General features: G+C 41.8%; 2 protein-coding genes across 2 annotated transcripts in view; one reads left to right on the forward strand and one right to left on the reverse strand.

The window, feature by feature from the left end:
* The window catches only part of LOC108138865 (mucin-5AC), a 137,465-nt gene that overhangs the window by 70,484 nt on the left and 55,409 nt on the right, over positions 1-11,572 (forward strand). Inside the window, 3 exon segments of the mRNA XM_041710622.1 lie at positions 5,632-6,207; positions 6,271-6,533; positions 7,057-8,256. Of these exon segments, the coding sequence (XP_041566556.1) occupies positions 5,805-6,207; positions 6,271-6,533; positions 7,057-8,256 (1,866 nt within the window). The 5' untranslated portion in view covers positions 5,632-5,804.
* On the reverse strand, positions 10,096-11,340 carry LOC108139051. The gene is made up of 2 exons (XM_017261669.2): positions 11,210-11,340; positions 10,096-11,146 (listed from the first exon to the last, which is right to left on the reverse strand). The coding sequence occupies exons 1-2, from the start codon at positions 11,264-11,266 to the stop codon at positions 10,229-10,231; spliced, it is 975 nt and encodes a 324-aa protein (XP_017117158.1). The 5' UTR covers positions 11,267-11,340; the 3' UTR covers positions 10,096-10,228.

Here is an 11,572-nt window from a genome sequence, read left to right on the forward strand (position 1 = left end):
TAACGAAAATGTCAATAAATATGGCAATTATTAAGAAACAGTAAGAACGGTAAGAAACAGATGCAAATAATGTCTTTGATAGTTTAATTTTATAATAATAATATTATTATGTTAAACTAAAATTGCGATTTAAGGCAAATTTTAGTTAATAGTGATCTTCGTACGTATGTGGTAACCAAAAGTATGATTTCTTCAAAGGTTTTTTAATCAAAAACCCTTTTTAAAACTAAGAAAATATTTTTAGGAAAAAGTGAATTTTTCATATACAAATATTATCGTGAATAATATCTAAAATTCATTGTTGGAAACAAAGGAGATTTTTTTCTGCCTGTTAAGCAAATTGTTCTTGTTTCTTTCAGTTATTATAAAATAAATCGGTGTTTTTTTTTAAGCTGACCAAAACGCGTTAGAATTCATTTGGCTTTGTATATTCGATTGGACTCCCTGGTGGAGTTTGCAGTGCGTGGAAGCCTCTCGATAAATTTCAATTACTAACCCAATTAAAAAATGTTGTGCGCTTTTAGGCGAACAAACAGTGAAAAAGCGAAACAAAAAAAAGGAAATAAAATAATAAATGTAGGCATAAAAAAAGGAAATATTTTCAATATATTTGCGCAGAGCTTAAAACACAAAAAAAGAAGAAAAACGACAATGCCAGTGGAAAATGCAGCAACGGCGGCTCCGACCATTTTTAATTTATTTTTCCTCTCCTGCTGTCGCTTTTGTTGCTGCTGTTGTTGTCGCTTAACATTTGCCGACGTCACACATACGCACCATTGGCCCCAGCGTCTGTCCTGGGGTTTTTTATGGTCACCGCTGCCGTCGCTGCTGCAGCTCCCCCTTCCCCGTCCTTTGCCGTCCATTCCCGCCCATTCCCGTTCATTCCCGCCAGCCTCGAACTCGCACCCTCCCACATTCGATGGAGGCAATCAGTGCACCTATGTATGTACCCTGATCCTGGGCAGCCAGGACTTCGATATGGGCATGGACATGGACATGGACATTGCTGGCCCGTTTGCTTGCACGCGCTTTCGCATTTGGGCATCTCTCTTGCTTTTTGTTCATTTTTTGAGCGTTCGCCGGCGATTCGAGGCCAATGGTGGCATCGACGTGTTGGAGCGGTACCGTTATATATTTTTATATATTTTATTTTTCATTCGCGCACGCATGCAATAAAACTTGTAAAAAACGGCGCTGCTGCCGCCGCTGTCCGCGGAAAAAACGAACAAGAGGTAAATAATGTACAGAGCAGCGCGAATGTGCAATGTGGATATTTGTGTGTGTGTGTGGAAGTGTGCGTGTGTGTGCGTGTGGGGGGTTAAGGGGGAGGATGGGAGGGCAGACAGATGGGCGGCCAATGCGTTGCATACTTTTAGGCGCATCGCTGCATCCTTACAGGGGTTTTTGGGGGCTGCATTTTTTGCAGGCATTTGGGGCGTTGTCGGTTTTATTCGTTTTTTGTGCGTGCAACAGCGGCGGCTGCGAAATAATGCGCTGCCCTGGCACTTTTGACAACAACACCAATGTTAATGTTAATGATAACAACAACAACAACAGCAACTGCAACAATAGCCACAGCAACAACAAATAATTGAAAAGCTGGCAGCGCAGCCAACTGCAGGTTCCGTTCGCTTTGTGCGCTTTTTAAATTGCAACTGAAATATGCGTTAATTTATGTTGCGTTGTTAAGCTTACACCCCCAGCACCTCCACTCCCACCCCCACATTTACCCTCGCCCTCACCTCCAGCACCAGCCATCGTCAACTCTTTTTTTGTGCGTAAAATTGCGCCATCCCTTCGGCGAATAATGCCCCCTTGTGAAGCCTCATTATCTGCCTGTCGGAGCCGACAACGAATCAGTTTTTCCAGCTGCACTCCCCAACTCTTGTTTGCATTCGACTTTACCAAAAGAATTATATAACCTTTCGTGCTGCCATTGTTTTCCTCTTTTTAAATCTCTAGAATTTGCAGCAACAATTTAATAGTTTGCCAAACAAGCCATTATTATCAATATTGATTTTTGTTAATCGAATACATGATCTTGATTTTCAGAACTTGTGCCAAGCCTTAAAACTTTTTTTAATACAAGGGAATCAGTGTGTTTTTATACGCTTGTTCGAAACTTTTGAGCTGGAAAAGGAATTTCTGATATTTTTTTGTAAACCTCAATCTTATAATTTTTTACAATAGAGAAAATTCTATAGCAAATATTAAATTCCGGTTATAATCGCTTAAATGATCGCATGATTGTCAACAATTGTTGACATCTTAAGCGTTTCAAGTTGTGATGAAGTAAGAAAACTAAATAATAAAGCTCTCATATAAGTAATTCGACAAAACTAACATATTTTTAAAGTATTCTCATCTCCTAGTTTTCGTAAAAGATTAAAAGGTTTTTTATTTGTTTTATTGGAAAATCAATTTTATTTTAACGATATTTGTATGTCGTATTCAGGGTCTTCGTGGTTCCAATATGTGAAGTCCCTGAAATTAACCAAAAAATCCTACCCAGTAACAGGCCATTAAAAATAGAACAGGTTTCAGTTGAGGCATTGCGCTGAATACCTTCCCAAGATGTGTGGACTTTTTATTGGTGTCCTTTGGCATAGCATCAGCGTGGAGATCACTGCAATACAGACGCAAATGGCAAGGAGTTCGGGAGCAGACAAAGAAGTGACCAAAACTGGACATTATCTTTGCCGAAAAGAAGGAAAAATAAACAGAGTCATGCGGGCCAAATCATCGGCAAACATCAGCATCAACTGAAAAGATCGGCTGGTGTAAGAGTAGACCCACCCCGATCAACTGAAAACCAAGTGACCAGCGGAGGCTGAGGAGTGACCAGCGGCAAACTGGTTACTCCTTGGATGGAAAACGAAAAGGGTTGCTGAGGATGCTCATCTTGGCCGGGATGCGTGTCAAAGTTCAACGGCAGTTTTGATGCTGTTGTCCAGTTTGGAAAACCGGCCTGGTTCTGGGTACGAATCCGTTGAAATTTTGATGTGAAAGTTCAGCAAAACGATAGAGGGAATCTTAATAAAAGTTCCATGTCCTGCCACAGATGCGGATGCGGATGCAAATGCCGATGCTGATGCTGAGATCGAGCGTGAGAAAGTTTCCTTGCCAGAGCCAAACTTGTTTGCATCCAATGTCCTGCCGCAGATGCTGCCTGAAACCAGTCACTCCTTTCGGATCAACTACTTAGCCGGCCAGCCTATTTACTCATGCTATTTGGGCAGTTGGCTAATTGCTAACCAAATGCCAAGCAGCCAGCCCAGGCCAGCCAAACATTAGCTCACCAAATGGGCAAAAGCCAGCCATTGTTTGTCAATAAGTTGCTTCGGTAATTGTCCTCGAACGGAGTCACCATTTAACTTAAACTGGCATCCACCAGGATTGACGTGCTCAACCTTATTAGCTTAGATATTCCATTAGGCGCATCGATTACTCAGACATGCATTGATTTTTTCACAAGTGACTGCCAATTTCAATGCATAGGCGATGAGACCACGGCCACTAATGAGCATCTGCTGTTCAACCCCTCATTTGCTAGGAGCTGGAACATTAACTGTTTTCATTAGCTCTGCAGGGCTTGGTAACTAAATCAAAAATAAACAACTAATTTTTTTGTCGGTTTAAGGGAAGAATAATTTTTTTTTGTTAAAAATTAAAGTGATTTTGTAAATTAAAAAATACATTTTTGCATGCATATTTTAAAATACTTGTATGTACCTTTGTATATTTATTTCGTCAAAGCATTCCCGAATATCTCAAAACAAATTAAAAAGTACAAGTTGTATATAATTTACATTTTTTCATCTGTCCAAATCCATTTTTTTTTTTGTTTTTTTTTTCATGTCGTGGCTGATTTCCCATTTCGAACATTGATTAAATCGTTGTCATTTGAAATGACTCAGTTAATTTTTTATAACCTTTTTTGTTCCACACGCCTTGTTCGATTGCATTTCAAATGAGGAATACCTTTACAAAGTGTCCATCCACGCCAAAATATCACCGTTATGGGATATATGTTATTTCTCTATAATAAATATTTATTTATTATTTATTTCCTTATAAAATTAGCATTTATACCTTACCTGATCAATAATGCCAGTTCTAATCTTCGTGTTTCTAAAAGTTCGTTACAAAATTCGCCAGTCTGCGTACTTATAAATGCAGGCTACGCGAGATCAACCAGTTTTCGGTACTTTCAACATTATTTCTGCCCAGGTCCAGTAATTAAGCTGAACCCAAGCACTCAGATGCTGGGATGCAGACAGAAGTCACATCGGTAGAGCAGCCACACAGATAAATCCGGTTCTGGGATAGTGCTGACCAATGGAAAACAAGATAAGTTTGGGATAATAAAAAAACAATTGAAATCCATAGAAAATCGAAACAATAAGAAAGCACCCTTAAGAAAAAGGAACCTCCTCACAAGGACCATCCCATTGCCGAATAAGATTTTTATATGTGAGGTTTTGTATGGTATGTTTTTTGGCGCGACTTTTATTTTCGGAGCCAGTTTACTGGCAAGGCATTCAAAAATTTTCTTTGTAAGATTGTTTATTTCTGTTCTTTCATGGTATTTCAAACGGTTTTTCCGCATAATAAAAACGTTGTTATTAAGTGGTACAACTTTTGATGCTTCGTTGGCAAGCTCAACGCAAACAAACAAAACAATGTACACTTTAAGGCGAAAAGAAGCGCAACAGGCGGTCGTGTGGAAGTGGGAGTGGGTGGTTGTCTGGTAGGTGGTGGAAAAGCCTTATGCTTTTCCCGTTTCCCTGCACTCCACCACCGCCTAAAAGTGTGCTTTGAAAAAATGCAAAGCACCTCAGGGCTCGGTTTAGGGGTGAGTTTTGCCGTCATCTTCGGGTTGGTTCAGCTCGGCAACAAGAAGTTGGGCCAGGATTTGCTGGCCAGCAGTTGCGCAACTTATTGAGGTAGGCACTATCGTTATCTGAAAGATGCTCGAGCAAGCGAGAAGCTCGTTTCGAGGGCTGCTGGCTTCAATCGGGGCTGCAGTTCAAAGTTCAAAGATGCCCGGTTAACCGGTTTGTGTCTGGACCAGCCTGTCTTCGACTGGACCTCAAGACCTTCTTCCCAAATGGACAAGCATCCGCATCTCCTCGAGATCTTCTCGGCGGGACGTTGACCAGTTGGCCAGTCAGTTGTGTTTGAACTTTCATTCGGTCGCGTCGCGTTCGCTGTTGTTTGTTTCTTTTTTGGCCTTGGTTATTTGTTGAGCCGAAGAGATCTGGGCGCATGTTTTTCGTTTTTGTGGGATTTCTGTTAAATTTTGATATTGTTAAAAAAAAAACATTGTTTCTGTTAACTTTTCGTTAAATATTCGTTGTGAAAAATTTGTTTTGGAGATTTTGTTATGGCCGATTATACAAATTGAACATCAAAAGTAGGTTTTTAAAACATCTGTTACAAAAATAGAAATACTGAGTGCCTGACCTTTTCTCAAGTTCTTTAAGTTTATGATTCTTAAGTTATTAAGCCTTGGCTAGCCAAATAAGTGTAATATGATGGTGATTTATATTTTGTGCATGCTGGTTTTAAAACATTCTCAGTTCACAAGAAATATTTTTAATCGAAAAGTTTTGCAATTCAATTTTGCAGGTCCTCCCGAGAAATCCCCCCAAACGAAGATCAGAAAACAGCTGAAATTCCAATTTCACATAAAATTCAACCCCTACCCAATGCTATCGATTATCGTCTGGACTTGGCATTGATTTTGCGAGTTTTTTAGTCAATTAAAAAGTGTGTGACTGAGTTGACCCAGCGTTCGCACCATGGAACACTCGAATGGTGGCAGCAAGCCTAGTACAGATCAACCAGAGCCACCTCTTCCACAGTCCTCGGCGATGATTCCCTCGTGCGAAGGTTGGAGCAGCAAACGGAAGCTCTATGCCATCGAGGAGCGCGAGGAGAGTTCGCCGGTGACTGTGGGCAAGGCGGATGCTGATCTGGCCTACGATGCAGATGTGGACGAGCTGGAGCAGCTGGATCAGCCCACGGGTGAGCGTGAGATCATCTACGAACTGTTCCAGCCCTGGGCCCTCAGCACATATGGCGATCAGGCCAAGACCAAGACGATAACACTGCGCAAGAAGGCGCGCATTCTGAAGGCGCTGGAGGGCAAGGAGCACAGTCGCCCCGACAGCTCCAAGTTTCGTTTCTGGGTCAAGACAAAGGGTGAGTGTGTAAGAGGGCATCGCTGAGAAGGAGTCACTGATTGTCTTTGATTTGCCCCGATAGGCTTCACCACCAACCGGCCCGATGGCTTTGAAGAGGCTCCCGGCAGTCGACGCCGCATGAAACCCCTGCCCAGCTCAGCCATTCTGTCCGACAATCCCGGCGACGTGGACCTCTTTGCCGCCTCCACCAGCAAGGGGTTCGGGCGTCGGACCTACCGCAAAGTGGCTTGTGTGGAGGAGTTCTTCGACATCATATACAACGTGCACATGGAGCTGGGCGGACGCAGTGGCATGCACGCTGGTCAGAAACGCACCTACCGCATTGTGAGTGTAGTGTATTTGGATTTATAATGATTGATTATCTTAGTTAAAATGCGCAGCAGACACATTATTTGGGATAGAAGTTTCTGACCTATTTGCTATATACCTTTTAAATCTATATCAATCACTCTTATAACATCACATTTAAAAATGCCTTTGAAATACTTTCCATAACATTCCATTTCGAACTACATAGCTTTTTGGGAAGAAAAGGCCTAGTAATTATTTTATTTTATTTAAAAATCGATCAACGATTCATTCCATTTACATAAATTCGTGAGTGTTAATTATAATTAAATTAAAAGTTTAAACATAATGATTCCAATGCATACTTATCGTATGATTTCCAAATTTCAACCGAAAAGGTGTTCAGAAAAAGTTTTAATTATTACCATGTATTCCTCATAGATAGGAAATTAATAAATCAACTTGTGCATACATTGTTTTGCCATAATACATCAAGGCACTTGTTTAAATTTAATTGTAATTTTTATTTTTTATATTTTTATATTTTCCCCTTACGCAGATCACCGAAACCTACGCGTTTCTGCCCCGCGAGGCGGTCACCCGCTTCCTGACCATCTGTCCCGAGTGCAAGAAGAACCTGCGACCCTCCTCGCCATCAGCGGGTGGAAAGGACTCCGACCTGGCTGGCAACGAGAGCTCCTCGGAAGTGGAGAACTACCTCAACTACTCGTCCCACACGGAGAGTTCGTTGGAGGCGGGGCCAACGGCCAAGCGCCGCCGGCACTCGAGTGCCGACCTCAAGGCCTCACAGCCGGTGGTGGCCAGTGGCTTGGGACTGGGACTGGGTCCAGCTGTCGTGGCCAGCAGCTCTAGTGCCACTCAGCTGGATGTCATGGGAACTGGACCGCCGCCCAGCCGCAGCCCCAAGCCACCGAAGGCGCTGCAGGCGGCTGTTGAAACCACGCCGGTTAGCGTGCCCAAAATCCGGGTCAAGACTCAGTTGCAACGTCCAACGGGTCCAACGGATCAGTCCCAGGCTGATCTTAATACCAATCCCCAATCTAATCGCCAATCCCAATCCCAGTGCCAAACCCAACCCGATCCCCAATGCTTTGATGTACAGCTGTTGAAGTCGCGGGATAATCTTCTGCGATACTATGACTTCATGAGGCGCTTCTATGCCGGCGAACCGGTTTTAGCGCCGCCCATCTCCGGCAGCAGCCTTTTGCAGAGCCTCAGCTATCCAACCACCACCTCGACGGCTGCCGCAGCAACCCCTACGACCCCTACTACCCCTACTGCTATTATCTCAGCCCATAGCAAGATACTGGCCCCTCCCAGGGCCACCTCTCCAGGTCCCAATACCAATCCCAATCCCAATCCAAATCCGATCAAGACCTCGCCGGACAGTTCGATGCGGGCACGCTCGCCGGAGGCTTCGACAGCCAAGCCTAGTGTCGCCGCCAGGGATAATGTACTCACACCGATTAATCTAACGAAATCTATATCTTGCAGCTTGAAAACAGGACATCCAGCCTCCACATCTACGCCAGTGCCGCTCAAGCAGGAGCTGCCTAGTCCACCGAAGCCACTGCCGGAACTTCGAATTCCGCAACTACGAGGACTTCCGCCCGTGGAGTTATCCTTGCCGCTGCCGCCGTTGGACTTGGAGCGACTGAAGCCCATCACCTCGACTTACTTGCAATTGACCCGCAGCATGGGACTCAGCGATGAGGATGCCTTGCGGTTCGATAACCTGGTGAGTAAAGACTTCAAGTACTCGCTCTAGACTTAAGTGACCAGGAGCAATTTGAGAAATGATTATAGTACCCAGACAGGAAATATTATAATTAAGAAAGGATTTATCCGATCTCAAATATATTTTACATCATTCGTCCATTATTGACAAATTTACCACGCAATTTATTGTCCTTTTCTATTGAATATAAAGCTTGACCAGTATTTTTTATTACCTGACCATTAATATTTTATATTACATTAAAGAGCCTTTGGCGAGTTAAAACCTTTGTTAAAATCATGAGAACAAGTTATAAAAAATTTAAAAATATAACCACATTTATTATAAAAGCGTTGTTTACTAACGGAATCGAACAAAGGTTACACCGAAATTGTTGAAATATTTATGCTTTTTGTAACATATATTTTATGCTTAATTGAATTTCAATACAGCGCCCAAAGGATGGCAATGCTTTTTTATTAGTTTAAGTTGACGCTGCCACGCCAAAGTGCAAACTTTTTTGCTTCACGTATTTAGACTTAAGAAAAAATGCTTTTATTCCGATTTCATACAATTGATTGAACAACAATTTTTTACTAATCTAGTTTCTCTTTTCTCTGACATGCTTGGCTTATAAATGTAACCCAACTAATGCAATGCTAACGAGCGAGAAAGGCAATGAGAGAAAAACACTTTTGTCGGCCGAACAACCACTACCAGTACCACCAAATCATCAGCCAAAAGAACAACGGCAACCAAATCATCCATAGCTTTCGGCCACCAAATGCGTTTTGCCATGAGCTGCGCACAAAATTATGCAATAGTTTTTTATACGTATTTTAATCATTTTGCCGTGAAATTCCAATTGAATTTCTCGTTTCGCTGCCCTTTGTGTTTTTTATAATTTTGATCTCTTAATGCTTGAACTATTTTAGGCTGCAATTAATTTTTCTTTTTGCTAAAATTATGTTTTTAACCATGCTTAGTTCACTAATGTTATTATTTAAATATTATTTCGTTGGTTTTTTATTATCGCAATTATATTTTCCCTTTCTTTTAATTTTTTACAGCTCAGTTGTTAGCGAAAAAACAAAAGAAATTGTTTGTAATAAATTAGCCATACAAAACTATTTATGCTTTTTTAATTAATTTGGCCAACGATCTGAAATTAAAGAACATTTAATTTTCAAATTGTAAATATGCGAGTAGTTTTTGACTTAATCAGAACGCTTTGTAGTTGCTTTTATTGTTGTAGACAAGAAGCCGTTAACAGGTAAGCAATTGTAAGTTATTAGTATTTGTGTTATATATGTACATATGTACAATATGAAGAAGAAGTTAGGCTAGAGCTACCTGTGAATGACAGACGGTATCCATCACTGGGTTCGTCATAAGTTGGGTTCGCTCCCATCTATAATATTATTTAACTAGAAATAAGAAAGGAAGCAAACTTCGGCAGGCCGAAGTTTATATACCCTTGCAGCTATTGCAAAAATAAAAAAACATCTTTAAAATATTCAAATTTTGAATTATATGAGTACGCATTAATACTTATTGAAGCTATGATGATTTTCACCCCAATTATTCGGTGGTTCCTATGTTTATTATAATTATTCGAAAAGATTAAAGTTCCCTTTCATTAGAACGTTTTCATATAAGCCTTTGTTGAGAAAATAATGACCATGATTCTTGGCTAGTAATTAAAATACCCTATTAGTGATTTAGCTTTGCATGCACCGAAGCTTTATATTGGGAATATCCCCCTAATTAAGCCGGAAACTATATTTCGCAGAAAACACTCTTATCAATTGTGTATATATAAGTTATATGCCACCCCAATATTGACTTACAGACCTTCACTTATAATCACGGGGTTTAGCCCCAGCTGATAAGCCGATTTATTGAATTGCGCTTTCTTTTCAATACATTGTTTAAAAAATATTCCATTATTTACCACAAAACTTTAGTTAAAATGAGCTCATAAAATTACAATTTACTTGGTGGGATCTTGCTGCTTAGTATTTTCTTCTGCCCCTTTGACTGAGCTCAATACAAATTTGACTGTCAGAATTCGGCCATTCCTATCCACGATTTGTTTTGTCAACTCCCCATTCTTATTTTCAATGTCCAAGGTACTGACACCCAGCTTTTCCAGGAAATCGTCGATGACTGTGTCTTTCTCAGGGGAAAGAGTCGGAAGGGGAACTAAAGTTCGCTGCGTGGTGGTGGAATCTACTACTGGCACAAAGACTGGCTTACGTTCGCTGGGGCGGGGATACAATCCAGACCTGGAATCGATCGATCCAGTTGAGAAAGTGGTTTCTACGGACGGATTCGATGCCGGTAGTGGACCAGGTTCCCTCGATAGATCGGGAAATAGCTGCTGGAACACGCTACTGCCTGGAGATAGGGTTCCGCTATACGACCTGGTGGTGGTGGTAATCTTTCGTCCCAAATTATCCACTTCCGTTTTGGTTGTGACTCGTGGCGTTACTCCGGCGGGCGGCTCCCAATTAGGAAATAGTGAACCCCTCGGAAAACCGCTGTCAAAGACACTAGGAAGGGTATTGCCAAAATTACCAGCCCCGAAGCTTGATTCTTGAACCGGACGGTAATGACGAACGGGATTAGGCACATACTCCCACTCTTCTTGGGGCTTAGAGCGTGAATCATCCTCTAGCCGAGCAGGAGGGGACCGCTCCGTGACTGTTGTCTTTGAAATTGTTGCACTATCCGGACTTAGCTCGTAGGTAACCCTAGACAGATGACCAGCAGCATCCTGATTTGTGATCACCAGCGGCTGCTTGGTGCGCCACAGTTCGCCCAAACCCACGTCATCCAATCCAATTAACCGGGCCGAGGCGTACAGTTCTCGACTCGGTCCATCGTTAGTGGCTGTTGTCGCCCCCATCTATTAGATTATTAGTAAACAGATTATTCCACTTGAAGAGTGCTGTTTTCTTCCATGACCTACCTCCAGTTGTAGGAGCAGCAAGCTGGCAGAAATTGCCAGAAGATTAGCGCACTTCATTCTCGATCTTTCCGCTACACTTGTGAACACTTAGACTGCCTTAATAGAACTGAGATTGAATGTAAATCGGCTAAGCTTGCCAACTGATCCCCATCCTAAGTGCAGGTGCCTCGTACAGGTTATCGCTTAGTCCCGCACACAACCATCCTTATCAAGAGTGTAAGCATATATTGTATTTTCCACGAATTATTTTAAAAATTTATTGTTATCTTCGGGCGTTGCCGAGTATCACTTTTGTTGAAATTGAAATTCATAACAAATAACTTTTACAAAAAGTTTAAACTTTCTTAAGCCTTGCTTGGATTT

The sequence above is a fragment of the Drosophila elegans genome, unplaced genomic scaffold (genome assembly GCF_018152505.1).
Source record: "Drosophila elegans isolate 14027-0461.03 unplaced genomic scaffold, ASM1815250v1 contig_814, whole genome shotgun sequence".
In the NCBI taxonomy this organism is placed as follows: Eukaryota; Metazoa; Arthropoda; class Insecta; order Diptera; family Drosophilidae; genus Drosophila; species Drosophila elegans.